Source organism: Cydia splendana, chromosome 14, assembly GCF_910591565.1.
Source record: "Cydia splendana chromosome 14, ilCydSple1.2, whole genome shotgun sequence".
Taxonomy (NCBI): Eukaryota; Metazoa; Arthropoda; class Insecta; order Lepidoptera; family Tortricidae; genus Cydia; species Cydia splendana.
The window spans coordinates 19213063-19230193 of record NC_085973.1 but is presented as its reverse complement, the minus strand read 5'-3'; the positions used below and the strand labels follow the sequence as shown (position 1 = coordinate 19230193).

At 39.8% G+C, this 17131-nt stretch overlaps 1 protein-coding gene across 1 annotated transcript in view; it reads left to right on the top strand.

The window, feature by feature from the left end:
• The window catches only part of LOC134796807 (forkhead box protein N3-like), a 30239-nt gene extending 20530 nt beyond the window's left edge, over nt 1-9709 (top strand). The window contains exons 7-9 of the mRNA XM_063769030.1: nt 3087-3305; nt 6014-6169; nt 6432-9709. Of these exons, the coding sequence (XP_063625100.1) occupies nt 3087-3305; nt 6014-6151 (357 nt within the window). The 3' untranslated portion in view covers nt 6152-6169; nt 6432-9709. The remainder of the gene's footprint in view (nt 1-3086; nt 3306-6013; nt 6170-6431) is intronic.
• The last annotated feature ends 7422 nt before the right edge of the window (nt 9710-17131 follow it).

Sequence of the window (17131 nt, the reverse complement as noted above, 5' to 3'; positions counted from 1 at the left end):
ATTCCCGAATATTAGCTACTTTGTGAGCAAGTAATTATTTTTTTGTAAATAATTGGTTCAAAATATTGTGCTTTCTTTATTATTACTTTATTACCTAATCGGATTATACCTAGCATCATTAACTACTGTTTGATACATTTTTAAGCTTCGTAATAGTAAACTATGCTGAAAACAGTTAACATGTGTAGGTACCGTGGCTAGTAACTAATACACCCCGAATTTGGAATAAAATAGTCTGAGAATGTCACTTACGACCCCCTAATAAACAAGATACATTAAACTATCAAAAAACGCAGCATGGGTGTAAAGGACATTCATAGTGTTTTTGACCAATTCTATAGGGCATTAACTTTTTTCGTTTTTGATTTATACATCACAAATAACATATACAACATCCATCCTCCATAAACAACAAAAATAAATCAACATTTAAAAAAATCTCTGTCTCCTGATAAATTGCATTTTGTCCTTTACGCCAATTGAACCCAAAGGTATCGAATATTGTATGGGAGGTCTCAGGTCTGCAATTCTTTTTTAATAGTTTTTATTTTACCGTTCTGTCGCAATGCGTGATTCATGTATCCATGCCAATAAGTTGCCAACTTGCAGCTTTTTAGCACTTACGATGACGAAGCAAAGCCTCGGACAGACAGACATACAGACGAACATGGCGAAACAATAAGAGTTTCTTTGGTGACTACGCAACCCAAAAAATCGGACCACTAATAAAAATAGTTATTAAGATTTTAATTGGATTGCAGGTTGTAGACGGATATTGAATTCAGTTAGGTACCTAAAGTCAAGAAGTTAAATCACAATAACAGGGAATAAGTAAACGCTTAGTGGCGGTAGCGAGCTAACGAGTTACCAGGTTACCATCGAAGAATAAGTTTGTAATATAAGAAAAGAACTAGGTGTAGCAAAGCTATAACGGGCCGACCGCTTCGCGAGGCCCGTGAAGGCAAATGACGTGTGCGTCTGTGTGCGCGCACCACACACACAGGGATAGTCCTTCGTTACGCGGCGCCGCCCCCGTCAGCGCGACGGCGATATTCACCTCAAAATCTCAAAACTGAGATCGGGCTGACGTCCCGTTTCGTCTTAAATCACAAAAATAAATTATTCGGAATGAAGTATAGCCAAACATTAAAATGATCTTTTGCGATAATTACTACATTTACTGTTCCATAAAAACTGTTTAGTGCCGTATAATTTAATTAAAGTACGACACTTTTCATTATCCATGTATGCGGCCGCGCGAGCCAATTGAAATACAGGGTGATCAGGGTGAGTTTAAAGTGTTATACAATCCAAATGGGTCAGTAATGTCAGTATGGAGAAGTCAGAAACTATAAGAGATAGCAAAATCTGTTCTTAGGAACCATGGCGTCGATTTTAGATTTAATAATAATGGCATAATTTTTTTTTAATCTATCATACATAACCGGGATTCGAACCTGGTCAATATTCTTTATGTAATCGCGTGTAGTATTTGTTTGTATGGCAACTTTTGAACGATGCGTGGGGGTGCTCGACCAAATATTATAGAGGGCCCCATGACAAAACAAACTACATTAAAAATAATCAAAATAGCCGACTTTTTTTTTAATTTTTTCAAGTTGGTCCGAGCGCGCTGAGATTTGGCATGAGGCGAGCCTGAGGATTTTTCCAAATTTTTTTTTACCGTGTAAAAAAATAATTGGAAAAATCCAAAATGGCGGCGGACACGGGCAAAGTCATTTTTCCAAGTAGATTAAGCGAGCCCGAAGGGCGAGCTTAAGGCCGGGAGGCCGAAGGCCGACCCCGGTGGAGGGTCGAAGGCCCGGAGCTTCCACCCCCACTCCCAAAACGCGACTTCCACCCCAATAGTGTTGGGTCGTGCTTAAACTCCAACTTCCCCCTCTCGCGTGACGCTTCGGGCCTTCGGCCCTACGCGGAACTCGGCCTTCGGCCTTCGCAAGCCTCGACGCTTCGCCGTCGGGCATTCTTTATTCTTCTTTATTTATTCATAACAATAAAATATTGTGTTGAACATAAGCTTAAAATTAATAATTAACACTACATTAAATTAAATTACACGAAATTAAAGCTCAATTTAGTGATCCCAAGCTGGTGATATTAATGAAAGTATAAGTATATATTAAAATTCAAATTGTAATTGTTTTAATTAAAATTGTATAATGTCAAGGAATAAAATGTAAATAAAAATAAATATAATAATAATTTAAAATTTACTAACTAAGATATGAGCAAAAAATAATATCATCACTTTGGTATCGTCATTTGGTATTCGGTCCGCCGACTTCGTTCATCAAGACAGTTGACTTGGTAGAATGCTTGGAAGCACCGCATTCACGCAGCTCGGCCTTCGGCCTCGCGTTTTGAGAGTCGGGGTGGGGGCTCCGGGCCTTCGGCCTCCCGGCCTGAAGCTCGCCCTTCGGGCTCGCTTAACCTACTTGGAAATTTGACTTTGCCCGTGTCCGCAGCCATTTTGGATTTTTCCAAAACAATTTTTGACATGGTAATTTTGGGCCTCCAGGCTCGCCGCATGCCAAATCTCAGCGCGCTCGGATCAACATGAAATAATTAAAAAAAAGTCGGCCATTTTGATTTTTTTTAATGTAGTTTGTTTTGTCTCGGGGCCCTCTATGATATTTGGCCGAGCACCAGGTTGGAATCCCGGTTATGTATGATAATAGATTAAAAAAAAATTTGCCATTATTATTAAATCTAAAATTGAAGCCATGGTTCCTAAGAACAGATTTCGCTATCTCTCATAGTTTCTGACTTCTCCATACTGACCCATTTTGATTGATCACCCTGTATATACACATCCGTCCCAACTGCGCGCGAACATTCCTTTGCGGCCGTCGAAAAACCGACAAAGAATGGTTCGTCGCGCGGCACGGTCGAGCGCGGCAATGATCGAGTTGACTCGCGCGGCGGCCCAGTATCCATTGCGCGCGGCTGCCGCGCGAGCCAATGTTCGATAGTTTGCCGCGCGACGTGGAGACGGGGCTTTAGTTATCTGCGGCCGCCGAATACAGATGCAGACAGTACATGTAAAGATCGCTCGTTCTCTGCAGGCGTTCGGGCGACAGCCCATCCCGGCGCCTTGCGAGGCGGAGACGGAGTCCGCGGCGGAGTCGCCGGCGGCGGCGGCGGCCAAGAACTCGCCCGACCCCGCGCTGTTCCCGTTCCTGGCGCGCCGCCTCGCGCGCCCGCGCCCCGAGCCCGGCGCCGACGAGTACCTGGCCGCCGCCACCGTGCTCGCCATGAAGTACGGCCCGGCCGTGCTCGACCAGGTATGCTAGCGAGACTAGGTATGCTAGCGAGACTAGGTATGCAAGAACTCGCCCGACCCCGCGCTGTTCCCGTTCCTGGCGCGCCGCCTCGCGCGCCCGCGCCCCGAGCCCGGCGCCGACGAGTACCTGGCCGCCGCCACCGTGCTCGCCATGAAGTACGGCCCGGCCGTGCTCGACCAGGTATGCTAGCGAGACTAGGTATGCTAGCGAGACTAGGTATGCAAGAACTCGCCCGACCCCGCGCTGTTCCCGTTCCTGGCGCGCCGCCTCGCGCGCCCGCGCCCCGAGCCCGGCGCCGACGAGTACCTGGCCGCCGCCACCGTGCTCGCCATGAAGTACGGCCCGGCCGTGCTCGACCAGGTATGCTAGCGAGACTAGGTATGCTAGCGAGACTAGGTATGCAAGAACTCGCCCGACCCCGCGCTTTTCCCGTTCCTGGCGCGCCGCCTCGCGCGCCCGCGCCCCGAGCCCGGCGCCGACGAGTACCTGGCCGCCGCCACCGTGCTCGCCATGAAGTACGGCCCGGCCGTGCTCGACCAGGTATGCTAGCGAGACTAGGTATGCTAGCGAGACTAGGTATGCAAGAACTCGCCCGACCCCGCGCTGTTCCCGTTCCTGGCGCGCCGCCTCGCGCGCCCGCGCCCCGAGCCCGGCGCCGACGAGTACCTGGCCGCCGCCACCGTGCTCGCCATGAAGTACGGCCCGGCCGTGCTCGACCAGGTATGCTAGCGAGACTAGGTATGCTAGCGAGACTAGGTATGCAAGAACTCGCCCGACCCCGCGCTTTTCCCGTTCCTGGCGCGCCGCCTCGCGCGCCCGCGCCCCGAGCCCGGCGCCGACGAGTACCTGGCCGCCGCCACCGTGCTCGCCATGAAGTACGGCCCGGCCGTGCTCGACCAGGTATGCTAGCGAGACTAGGTATGCTAGCGAGACTAGGTATGCTAGCGAGACTAGGTATGCAAGAACTCGCCCGACCCCGCGCTGTTCCCGTTCCTGGCGCGCCGCCTCGCGCGCCCGCGCCCCGAGCCCGGCGCCGACGAGTACCTGGCCGCCGCCACCGTGCTCGCCATGAAGTACGGCCCGGCCGTGCTCGACCAGGTATGCTAGCCGAGGCTAGGTGACATGTACTCGTTCCTGTCGCTGAATACCTGCCTGCCGCCACTTTTCAGGCTATGAAACAAGGACGCGAATGTATGAATTAGGTCAAAAACTCCTATGACCTAGGTTTTTGACATTTCAAAGTGCTGGAACTCTAGGAGCAGCAATATTTTTCCTATGGTTCGTTGCACCCCCTCATGGGCCACCAAAATTGTATTGACCAGGTAACATATTTACATTATTTACCGGCTTTTCGAGAATCGATTACACCTTTTGCTTGAACTTGCTGTGGACTTCGATTTATGGAAGCTTGTTCTCTAAGCCGAAATGTCATCTAATTTTATAACGGCATCCTGGTCTAGCCGGTAGTTACCCTGCCTACGAAGAGGAGGTCCCGGGTTCGAATCCTGGTAAGGGCATTTATTTGTGTTTATCACAAATGGTTGTTCCCGAGTTATGGGTGTTATCTATGTATCTAATACAATACAATATACTTGTATTATTAATCGCGTATTTAAGATTTACCTCGGACGTTTCGAGGGCGACGTTGTCCCCGTGGTCTCGGAAGTAAATCTTAAAACTTAAATACGCGATTAAGTGCCGTTGTATAATTTAATAATGTGTAAAAATCGTGAAAGCTTAAATCCTTCGAGCAACACCGGCTTCCGACACATCGGAAGGGAGGGGCCCAAGCGATATCTCACCGTACAAATCTTTCTGCCATTTTTCGCGGGGGGAAAGGTGCACACAGTCGCACTTCTCACACACTTACATACAAAATCCAATCTGTAATGACGACACAAATACATAGAAAATGACACACGTCAAAGACAAATCTTGCAAACCTCGATCTCTTTTTGTGTACGGACGAGTGACAAAGTGTCACAACACGCACACTAACACATTTTCGTTGAAGTATGTTATTGTATTCTGAGAGACGAGAAGTCGGATTTGTCGCTCGACCGATCCGCAATTTGTACTGAGCGAGCAAAATCGATAAATCCAACAATTACATGAGACTAAAATATAATAATTGTGTTTGAATGTAATTAAACGTATGATATGTAAAAAAAAATATTACATGTGAAATGTAACACTTTCTTTTTGTAAATTTGATGTCCCCGACCTCTTTTTATAACAAAAAACCGAGCAAACAGGCATTTTTGTGCAGCAGTGTTCACGCGCGCGTCTGGACTCGGTCTAGTGAAAAATCCAAGTGCAACTAGTTTTATTACCCGCGCTAGATTAGATTGACGCGCTAATCTTGTACCTCGGCAGAGGGGAAATAGTGCGAATGCCGCCTCCCTTCCGTGTTGCTCGAAGCTTAAATCAGATTATACTTGTAAGTACATATGTGACGTTCCACGGCAAAAGGTACCTTATGGCGGCTGGCGCTTACGTCGCATAGCGCTGCAATAATATTGGAGCGGCGTTAATAATAGCGTAAGCGCCAACCGCCATAAGGTACCATTACCCGTGGGATGACACATATATTGTCGTCTAGCAACCATAGTAGAAACTTTGCGTAGTTTGGGGCTAGGTCGATTTGTGTAAGATTGCCCCTTAAATACATTAAAAAATATATCTATAAGTAGCTATTTTAATTCCAGCTGCCGCCAGCGGCGCACCACCTGGTGATCTCTCGCTGCGCACGCGACGAGCACTCGTACTCGGGCGGCGGCGAGGAGCGCCGCACCGCCGAGGCGCTGCTCAACCTGGCCGGCGTCTGTCCCGAGCCCGCCAGCTAGCAACGGTGTCCACTCTAGGTACTGTTGGCTCTACTACAGTCACACATATTCGGGCGGTGACGCAATGTCTAATAATAAAAAAAAAGGTTTATGTGTTTGGATGGATCCTCAACTTACCAGCGGAGCGGCGACTGACGTCCACGAGGGTTCATCACACATCGCCCTTAACCACTACGAGTTATCGCCCGGGATGCAATGACCGACGAAATTTGCGCCCGGCCCGCGGTCTATTCATAAATAACTGGAACCCGTTTCAATGTATGTTTTCCTCTTATTTCAGACAAGTGCGACCGACATGTTCGAGAGGTACGTTGCCGCCATCACTGCTTCTGTTGCACGGTTATGTACCGAGCGTTTTCTTTGCGAACATTTATTTATAAAGTGAAACATTAGACCATTGAGTTTTAAAAAGTGGCAGCTCTTATGTTCGATCGATTTGATCAAACGAAATCGTATGTGTAAAATAGTATAGATCAAGTGTAACGTTATGAAACACTTCATGAAATTATGATACATGGATTCGTGAAGTTTTATAAACTAAAGCGGTTTTTAAGTATTTAATAATTTAATTTGTAAAGTCGGCATGCGTCTGTTACTGTGTTAAAGCAATTTAATTATGTTACTGCTCAATCGCTTCTAGCAATGGGAATCTAATAATAAGTGTTTGTAAAGTTTCTCAAAGAAATGCGCTAGGGCCTAGCTCAGATCAAGCGGCGACCAATGAATCGTTGGCATAAGTTCGTAGAACTATAATATTTAAATAGCGTCTACTGTGACGGTTATAGATAAAAATGTTTACCATTCTCTAGTCCATTAAAGACAAATCATATTTTAGAGCTCGCCCTGTGTTGTTCATACTTGGATAATATTTAAGGGATAATAGCTCACTCATTAGTTAGGACCTCTATTTTTCCATTCAAAAAGCTCTGTAATACATACATCACATAACACTAATACAATTTATTTCTCATCACACTTGCTCGTAAAAGCTGTTAATACACTTATTACACGTAGGCGATGCGGTCTGTAAATCCTAAATTTCCATCTAGGGATGTAATGTATTTTTACACTACATATGGTGCTACTTTACAGCCCTAGGGCGGGATTAAGGACAATACGTGCCTATGTAAAAAATTTAAAAGGCCATATGTACTGTAAAACGTTCTACAATACACGTGCGAAAAGGTAATTAAATTTCCTACTTTTCGCACTTGTATCGTAATGTACTGTTTCATCACACTTGCTAGGCGATGCGGTCGGTAAATCCTAAATTTCGACCTAAGCCTGTAACGTACTTCCGAAATTAGACAGAAATTTTTTTTTTTCCTCACAAGTGTGATGAAAAAATTGTGTGTGCCACGGGCGATGCAGGAATTTCGAACTCGTGTTAATTAAGCCTTCGGCTTCGGGCTTCAATTCACATTCGTTCGTAGATTCTTATGTACCGCCCATAGTACACAATGTACTATTACGATACTCAAATACAGCTCTATAACAACCATAGTACCAATACCAGGCCGCGTAGCCAAGATGCCAATCGCTTACGCTCCGTAGCGATCGAAACGCAACTGTCACTGTCACACTAATATGGAAGAGTGATAGAGAGACATAATGCTTTTCGTTGTCGAAGCGATAGCGATTGTAACCTTGGCTAGGCCGGCAGGCTGTAAAGAGAATGGAAAATAGTACTAGGACCCATGCATTTAGATATTCTCCTTATACATTTTAATTACTCATTCTTAATCGTAAGAAAATGTTATTATATGATAATTGAAGGTAGTCCTAGTGTTACCACATTTCCGTCTATTTTACATGTATTTTGTTGAATGCCAAATGTTGCCAGTATGTACGGAAATGTGATAATCTATATACTTAAGTTTTAAAATTGCATTCTATTTATTTAGCTTATCTGCTGTTTTATTTATAATTTATTAGCTGAATTAATTTAAGGATATTTAATATTTATTTAAATATTGAGCAATAGGGTAATATTTTGATATACGTTATCTTTTGTGATTTCTTAATAGGTTTTAACTATTATGTATCCGTCTGTAATAACATTAAACATGGCTGTCATTTGTGGGGTTCACAACCTTTACATAAATGTGTAAATAAACTGAAATAGTGCAATAGCCTTCAGAATCACTCACTAATAAAGTAAAAATAAATATTTTAATTGCATATTGACTTGCTATATTGATGGTCTCACATTTTGCAAAAAATATCAAAATATTTAGAACTTTTAGTATAAAGGACACTTACGTAGTTCGAATAATTATTGTACATATTTTCCGGCTCCTTTTTAACGCCAAGTGCATTTACCTCAGTCCCTCAAAAGGGGCATCCATTAATTACGTGAGGTGTGGAGTGTGGAGGGAGGGGATCAAGCCGAATATCACGTGGGGGAGATCGCCAAATATCACGACATCGCACCAGAGGGGGAGGGAAGGTCAAATAATTCCTCCAAATTATAACGCAATCAATGGACGCCCCCAAAGAGCATATAGTTCAAAAGTAATCTGTAAATTTGTACGAAAACGAGCGAAAGCGAAGTCTCTCTGACCTTCGCTTTCGCTCGGTCAATAACGACATCTTTCAGTAATTATTTTGTTTCGGAAATAATTGTCGTAAAGATTCTTGATGTATCTAAAAATGTTACAGAGCATATAGTAACAGATCTAAAGTGCCTACTAGTGCTTCTAATCTATCTTACTATTAGTGGTATGAGAGAGTGAGATGGGCAATGTTTCCGATGAAATGTATACATAACAGCATCTTCTATCCTTTCCACACTTTGGCCTGTTGACAGTAACAAATGCTACTTTATGCTGTTTCGGAAATATTTAATAATATTCGCTAATTTAGTTCATTTTAATACATATAATTTACATATTCATGTATATTTACTCGTATACATTTCATCGGTAACATATAGGATGATAAGAATACACACACCAACTAGGGTATATGTGATAATAATAACGGCAGTTTAGGCTAAAATGGTATCATTTAATACATGAAAACGGGTCACTCACGTATTTTACGACGAAGATGGGTTCCGCTCGCACAGTGGCATTGACCGTCGGCATCATGGGCGGTATAACAATATAATTACGCGCGTGCGATAGAGATAGGAATATGCGGGTCAATGTACCAAATTCTTCTTGCTTAGCGTCATTACTTTAGCTGAAAACTGTTTTGGGTACCACGTCGGTGGTCAGTGTGGACGAACCTCTAGCGAATGACGTAGTGAGTGTTGTGTGCAACCCATTTGATAATAATGCCTTGAACGAGGGTAGTTTCTCACAGCCCGACGTCTGCGTCGGTCCGCCAACGCGTTCTCCCGCTGAAGCGCCTCGTTATGGACCGAAACATGGAGACCAATATTCGACTTACAATACATGAGGGACCCGTTTTAATATATTGAATATGTCTGTCTCGCGGAGGTTTTGTTATGATACTATTTCACTTGGGCTCACACACATCGCCAGTCGGTATGCAAATGTGTCGTTCTCAGAAAAAGGTACTATTTTGTCGATTGTCAATTAGGCGGAAATAGTATAAAGATTACAAAAGAAATAGCTCTTATAGACGATCGACAAAGTGATGCATTTTACCAGAGTAACCGACATGACTTAATTTATAAAATAGTATTTATTTCTGTAAATAAGCGATTTCATGTTGTATAAATATTATACGTATATTTAGTTTTAAATGTGTTTTAAGTTTAAATTATGAAAGAAATATAAGTTATGCATAGAATAATGTTAGACTGAAGCAATGACTGATTTGTGATGAAGCAATATTATTTATTAGTGAAACGGATTGCAAACTTTTGTTTTGAGCCCCGAAGTGATAAAACTTTTTCATGTTACCTATTTTACTTGTATGAATTTAACAAATGCCCACGTGGCGTTTACGTCTTGTTCTATAAAACGGTTTTGAGCAAATTAATCATGCATGTTAGGTCTCAAATTTTCGTCTAAATCTTTTTTTTGCCATAAAACACCTTTAATACTTGACACGGCTTAAGAAAGAAAAATATATAAATTGACTGTGGTAGTCAAACTGCCATGTTCGAAAAAAATTATTCGAGGTTGTATTACGCTGGGTGATTTCATTATAGTATTCTTCAAATAGCTTCGGTACGGTGACAGCTGTCATCTCCATGCAAATAACCTTAAAACGCAAAATTGTATTGAGATGACAGTTGTCAACTTGTCACCGTACCCAAGCTATTTTAAAAATACTATAATTATGTAGAAAAAGATGGAGTCACGGTGTATGTCAGCTTTATTATAATATATATTATAGCGTTTTACTCAACAGTATAATAATTATAATAAATAATTTATATTGTTTTCTCACTCGTTCGTCGCTGTGCCAAAATTATTATAGAACTGTTATCGTCATGTAACAAGCGAATTCAATTAATTTGAATGTATTTACATAAATGAATTATACTATGTAACGCATAGATTAGGCTATAAGTGATATAGTAATATGTTTAATGCTAAATATAAATACATACAATTTTGCTGTATTTAGAGGCGTCTTCCATCTTTACTCATTATTTTCTCGTAGATAACTGTGTCGGGGAATAAACGCATGGGATGTAAACTAAATTAGGCCCTTTTCCTCACTTTCCTACTAAGGAATCGGTGCTACAAATCAAATCAAGTCAAAAAACATTTATTGCCAGGCACTAAAGTCCCATAGATACCTTCTAACATACATACATTAATTTTAATCTTAATTAGTAAAAATCATTTAGGCGACGCAACAGGGTTTTGCTGCGTCAGCTGTTCTGGTGTAGGCTACACCAGTACTGTAGAAAGATATCCTGCGTCGATAGGTTAAACCTCTCGCGTCCAATGATGGTCCCTGTGACAGTTCATTTTTATATGGAGTAACTGTCACGTTAAATGTTTGTAGAATTTTTTTACATTAATTTATTTACAAATGTAACATTTTAGTAATAAAAATGCGATACGAACATATTCTTCAACCATTTTTTAAGTTAAGCCCATCCACATATATTATGGCCATCATTCAACGCGTGAGATATAGAAACGTTACAACACTTACAACGCATTACGTGTCGTTTCTATTTTACATTTGAAAAACGAACACACATACAAAAGCCAATCGCGTACAAGTTTGTCTCCATCTCTGTCACTCCAATAGTACAAGAGTGAGAGAAAATTATATTTTCAGATATGCCCTAAGTGATCCCCTTTTTGATTGATTTAAATTTTACTGACAGTTTTCGTATGTTGGTTGTTGAGGGTACAGTGGGGACAGATGACTACTTTCTGGTGTTTTTTTTTTCTAATTTTAAAAGAAAATCAATAAGGCTTGTAGTCCATGCAGTTTGTTCCCCGGCTGTAGGAAACTAGCCTTTCTTTCGGTGGTATAAGGAATGTAGATGAAACTTTACAGCAATAATTAGTACCTAATTGTAGTAGTATTTTGCTGGTAGATGCTACTTATATGATATAATATGTGTGATATATTACATTGCGATTTCTTTATAGTATGCTATGTTTTACGTTTCTTATGTATGGACAATTAAATTGTATATCAAATCAATTGTTCATATATAAGTAATGCAGTCTAAAAAAAAGTTATATCAATATGATATTAAAATCGTTGCGGCTTTCAAGTAATCGTGAATCAGAATAATTTAATCTAATTTATTAATAAGTTATGTGACTCTGTTATTATTTAGTTGTTATTGGTATTGGTTTTGTGAAAGAGAACTTTTTAGAAAATACTTCTCGTAATTATATTTAATTTTATTTAGAATAATTTTTATTGTGTTGTGGCTAGTGTTAAGGTGTTGCCAGTAAATCATGTGCCTGCGCAGGTTTTAGACAAAAATATTTTTAAATTCTTTGCTGATTTTAAATTGTCACTTGCAAAATAGGGGACAACAAATTATTCAGAAATACGTGACGAAGTAGCTTCTTCAAGTTGAATATACACCGTGTTTTTTTTTGATTTCCGTTAATTTCAAGGGTGCATACCTGAGCTTAAATCAAGTAACTTTCCCAAAGACACCGATATTCTAATTAACTCCATTTCGAAGATAATCAATATTTTATTTTTTTCCTATAAGGCCTCTACAAGCTTGTACACTTGCCTTAAGGCCGGTTTACATATTGATTAGTGTTTAGAATGAGTTCATACATTTGCTACTAAACTTAAGTAAAATCTCGGTCGATCGATGTTTGAATTGACATTGATATGTCACAGATTTCAATTGTTTGGTTTAGTTAAATGTAATGCCTGTGTTACAACAACGCTATATGCTACATTTAATTACTTTTTAATATTAATTTTTCTGAAAAAAAAAAGCAAAAATTTTTTTTTTTTTCAAAATTACCTATGCCATTTAGTTTTCTTAAACGTACTTAACCATACCCCGAAGTTAACGGAATTCAATAAAAACACGGTGTATGTATAAACTGAAATTATTAACAACTTAAAAAAAGTGTACAACGCTTTATGAGCATGTTTACTACACCGATACATACAGATCGCTTTCTGACTTAAACGACGAAACTTGACGATCATGACATTCATGACTTAAATAGTTAAGGGGCCCACTGATTAACAGTCCGCCGGACGGTATCGGCCTGTCAGTTAGAACAAAATTTTGACAGTTCCGAACAACTGACAGGCCGATACCGTCCGGCGGACTGTTAATCAGTGGGCCCCTTTACAGATATCAATTATTTGCGTGTTCATCACGAATATTTGTTCTTCAGTTATGTATGTTATCTATGTATGTATCTAAGTATATACCTACGTATTTAACTATATATCGTCGGCTAGTAACCATAGTACAAGCTTTGCTTGTTTGGGGCTAGGTTGATCCGTGTAAGATTGTCCCCAAAATATTTATTTATTATATTTATTTGAAATAAATAAATAATCTTATTGTGTCGTGGCAACACCGGTGCTTGCTTGTAGGTGTATAGTCTCCGAACTATATTTAAGTAAATAAATTGTTGTTGTTGATATTTTCCGGCTTGTGAAACACCACTTTATTAATATTATTGCTATTGTTGAGAGTTATTGTCAAATTTTTATTTGTCCTAAAATCTTTTGTCTTTGTACATATCCATTAAATAAATTATGTACCGAGGATACGTTATGCATTTTATTTTTAATGGTTACCTACTTACCTCCTCATTCGTAAAACCAAAGAGAATAGATAGTATAGAGGGGTCCTGTCATAGTAAATTTTGTAGTCACAGTAAATTTACTGCCATCTATCGACACACGACTAAAATTCAAAATGAAAACGTATAAAATTATAAAAAAAATGTAACTATATGGATAAATGATTTTATTATTTTTATATAATTTTGACCCATGTTCATTCACTGATATCTATGTGTTAAAATTGTTAAATATGAAACGGTGTCGTCACGCCATCTAGCCGAGCATAGGCCAAAGGTGTGTGCGCCATCTATCCGAGAATGACTTTCTTGATTTCCGAGGCACGTTTTTTCCTTAGACTATATTCATCTTATGGTAAAACTTAGCAACCTCTTACGTTAAATTTTGTCCCGTTCTATCAAACTGAATTGTCAAAATGACGGAGTCAAACGACTATCAATTGACCGTAGTTCTGTAGAAAGCGACCAACTTTTTATTTTTGTCAAAGTGACTTACACCCTAACTCAGTAGCTTTGGTCGCTTTCTGCATTGATAAAAAAATTGAGTTGGTCGTTTTCTGCATAACTATGGTCAATTGTTTGTTAGATTTTACCAGGATGTTTATGAATAATGGCTTTAACCTTTTCTAACTTTTCTACCCCATGTCAAACACAAAAGCTGTCACTCGGACGCCACGCCACCGAAGCCTCAGAACTGAAATTGAACTTTATGCATATGCACGTCATTGCACGTAGGTCTATGTTGCTCTGTGGTCTGTGACCGATTAATCCGTCTTTGGCGTTGGACCTGCGGTGCGGATATATGTCATTGGCGTCCAAAAGGTTAAGAGCCAACAGGAGTGGTCATTCCTCCATACAAACGTAGTCCTCGTTTTCCTCCGTGGTTTTTGAAGCTAGAGCAATGATTTTTTCAACACAGATTAATATTGTCAATATCTGTGTCGGACCGTTTTGCTTTTTTTGATATTTTTGTTTTTTAAGGCGCTAGAGCCCTTCAAAAACGGCCAAAATGGCCTAATAGACTATGCCGCAATGAGAGGCGTGGTATTCAAAACTGATATCAATTAGCCAAAAAAGCAAAATGGTCCGACACAGATAATTTCATAATCATTTAGATTTCCAAATTTGGTTACGATTGGTTAAGTTTTGGGGGAGGAAAAAGAGGACTACGAAACCTCGATTTTTGTCATTTTTACGCAGGATTTTTCGCCTCAGCTGCAGTTGTCCCTATCGCACTAATTTTAGGGGCGGAGTCAAGTTTCTAAATACGTACACAGCCAGAAAAGTGATGGGCAATAGTCGACATTTAATGTCGATAATCTAGTGATGTAAGAAGTTATCGATAAACCGTCTTGTGTGAAAATATCTAGATCCTAAGATACAAGGGGTTTTGGGTTGAGAGTAGGGAACACATTTTTGTAGTTATGATATACAATCTATTATGAACTTTTTGATTCTAATATTTCAAATTAGAAATCAAAATCAAAAATATTTTATTGCATGGTTAAAATTTAGGGTCCTAGCTGAATTGGTTGTTCCATACTTACTCGTGCTCTATGGAATGTCCAATTTAGCTAGAACCCTAAATGGCTCAACAATCACGGAGCGTGACAGTACAAATGATTCATGTTCTGTATATCCTGCCCTACAATGGCGTTAATATTTGGTTGTCATGTCTATACTTCGTTTTTAAGCATTATTGAAAAAAAAATAGTAAATACTAATATTAACCACTAAGTACATAACTATTACAAAAAAAGCTAAATAATTATACGATTGCATGCTTAAAAAAGACACGTCATGACGTCACCTTCACTCTAATGCTAAACAAACGAAGAATAAGAACTAACAGCGATAAGACCGCCTGTTGCTACCTTTATCTACATTGTAAATCGGTTTTAGGGTTCCGTACCCAAAGGGTAAAACACGGGACCCTATTACTAAGATTCCGCTGTCCGTCCGTCCGTCTGTCACCAGGCTGTATCTCACGAACCGTGATAGCTAGACAGTTGAAATTTTCACAGATGATTTATTTCTGTTGCCGCTATAACAACAAATACTAAAAACAGGATAAAATAAAAATTTTAGTGGGGCCTCCCATACAACAAACGTGATTTTTGACCGAAGTTAAGCAACGTCGGGCGGGGTCAGTACTTGGATGGGTGACCGTTTTTATAAATAATGGTACGGAACCCTTCGTGTGCGAGTCCGACTTGCACTTCGCCGGTTTTTTTAAAATTTGTTTTTATGTTTGTGGTGTAATAAAGAATATTTTAGAGTCAGACCAAGAAAAGTCTACAGCAATTTTGATAGCACACGCAGTGCAAGTGTTATTTATATGTCATAATTTCATAGAAGCGACGTTTGAAATAATACTTGCACTGCGTGTTCTATCAAAATCGCTATAGATTTTTCTTGGCCTAACTCTACTTTAAATTACAAAGTAAGGCCTAAATTATAAAATAAGGCCCATCAATGTTTTTTTTTTGTGTTTATTAAACTTGATATTTTGTCTATAGTATTAGCGGACATGGCCTCAAAATTTAAACCCGCTTAAGAATCGGGCCTTATTTCGTGCATTATATACAATACTACCCATTTTTGTGTAGTCATTATTTATACTATAGAAGCATTGTTTGAGTAGCCAATTATTTAAACAGTATTTTTTTAAAGGGCAACGGTGGCAATATTTTAAGGTCTGGATAATAAGATACAGATCTTAATAAGGATATCAATGTAAGTGAATGTTACCATGACTACCAAACAAACAAATGTGATAGAATTTGCCAGCTGGCATTGTAACATTCAGACAGTTACCTATGTACCTAATCTGAAATATGAATAAATTAGTAATATTTTAAACAGGAAAGTAAACCGAATTTTGGCCTTTTGCTGGACACAATCACAATAGTAATTTGTTTTACAAGAGGGCAAAGTTTATCGCCACCGGTTGATGCATTTGCAGCACCAATGGTAGAAAATGCAAGCTCATCATCAACTGCATAATCGACGTTTGATATGACTATTGAATCCGAGCTTTTTGATCATGAATCATGATAAAACAAAATTTTAGAAGGTCGCAGAATAGTGGATTTAAAATATTTATTTTCTGTGATCTCAAATATCAGGCACGATCATACAAATTGTACATTTGCTGATCTTGCCTTTGTCATTGAAAGACGTAAGGGCTTACACAGAGAATATATATTTAAGTGTAATATGTGCAAAGAAAAGGAAACGATACACTCTGAAGACCCAAAAAGAAAATGTTAGTAAATACTGCTCCTCCCCATGGTTACTTGGTTCCTTATTCAACCTACCTGAAATTAAACGAGTAGGTTAGTAAATTATATCATTTTACATTATAAAGTTAAATGTTTAGGTATCTCAATCACTTACTCACTGGTGGACATGGACGCAAAATTTTTGCCCATCTACTTATACTATCTTATAAAAAATGAAATTTTGAAAGTTAGCACGCTTAAAGTTCGTTTTTAGGGTTCCGTACCTCAAAAGGAAAAAACGGAACCCTTATAGGATCACTCGTGCGTCTGTCTGTCTGTCCGTCTGTCACAGCCTATTTTCTCGGAAACTACTGGACCAATTAAGTTGAAATTTGGTACACATATGTAAATTAGTGACCTAAAGATGGAAATGTTTTTTTTATAATTTTAAAATACATAGATTCGAAGTTATTTAAGAAAACAGCCAAAAAATTACCATTCACCCCCTTTTATCTCCGAAACTACTGGGTCTAAAATATTGAAAAATACACAAAGGGGCTGTCCAT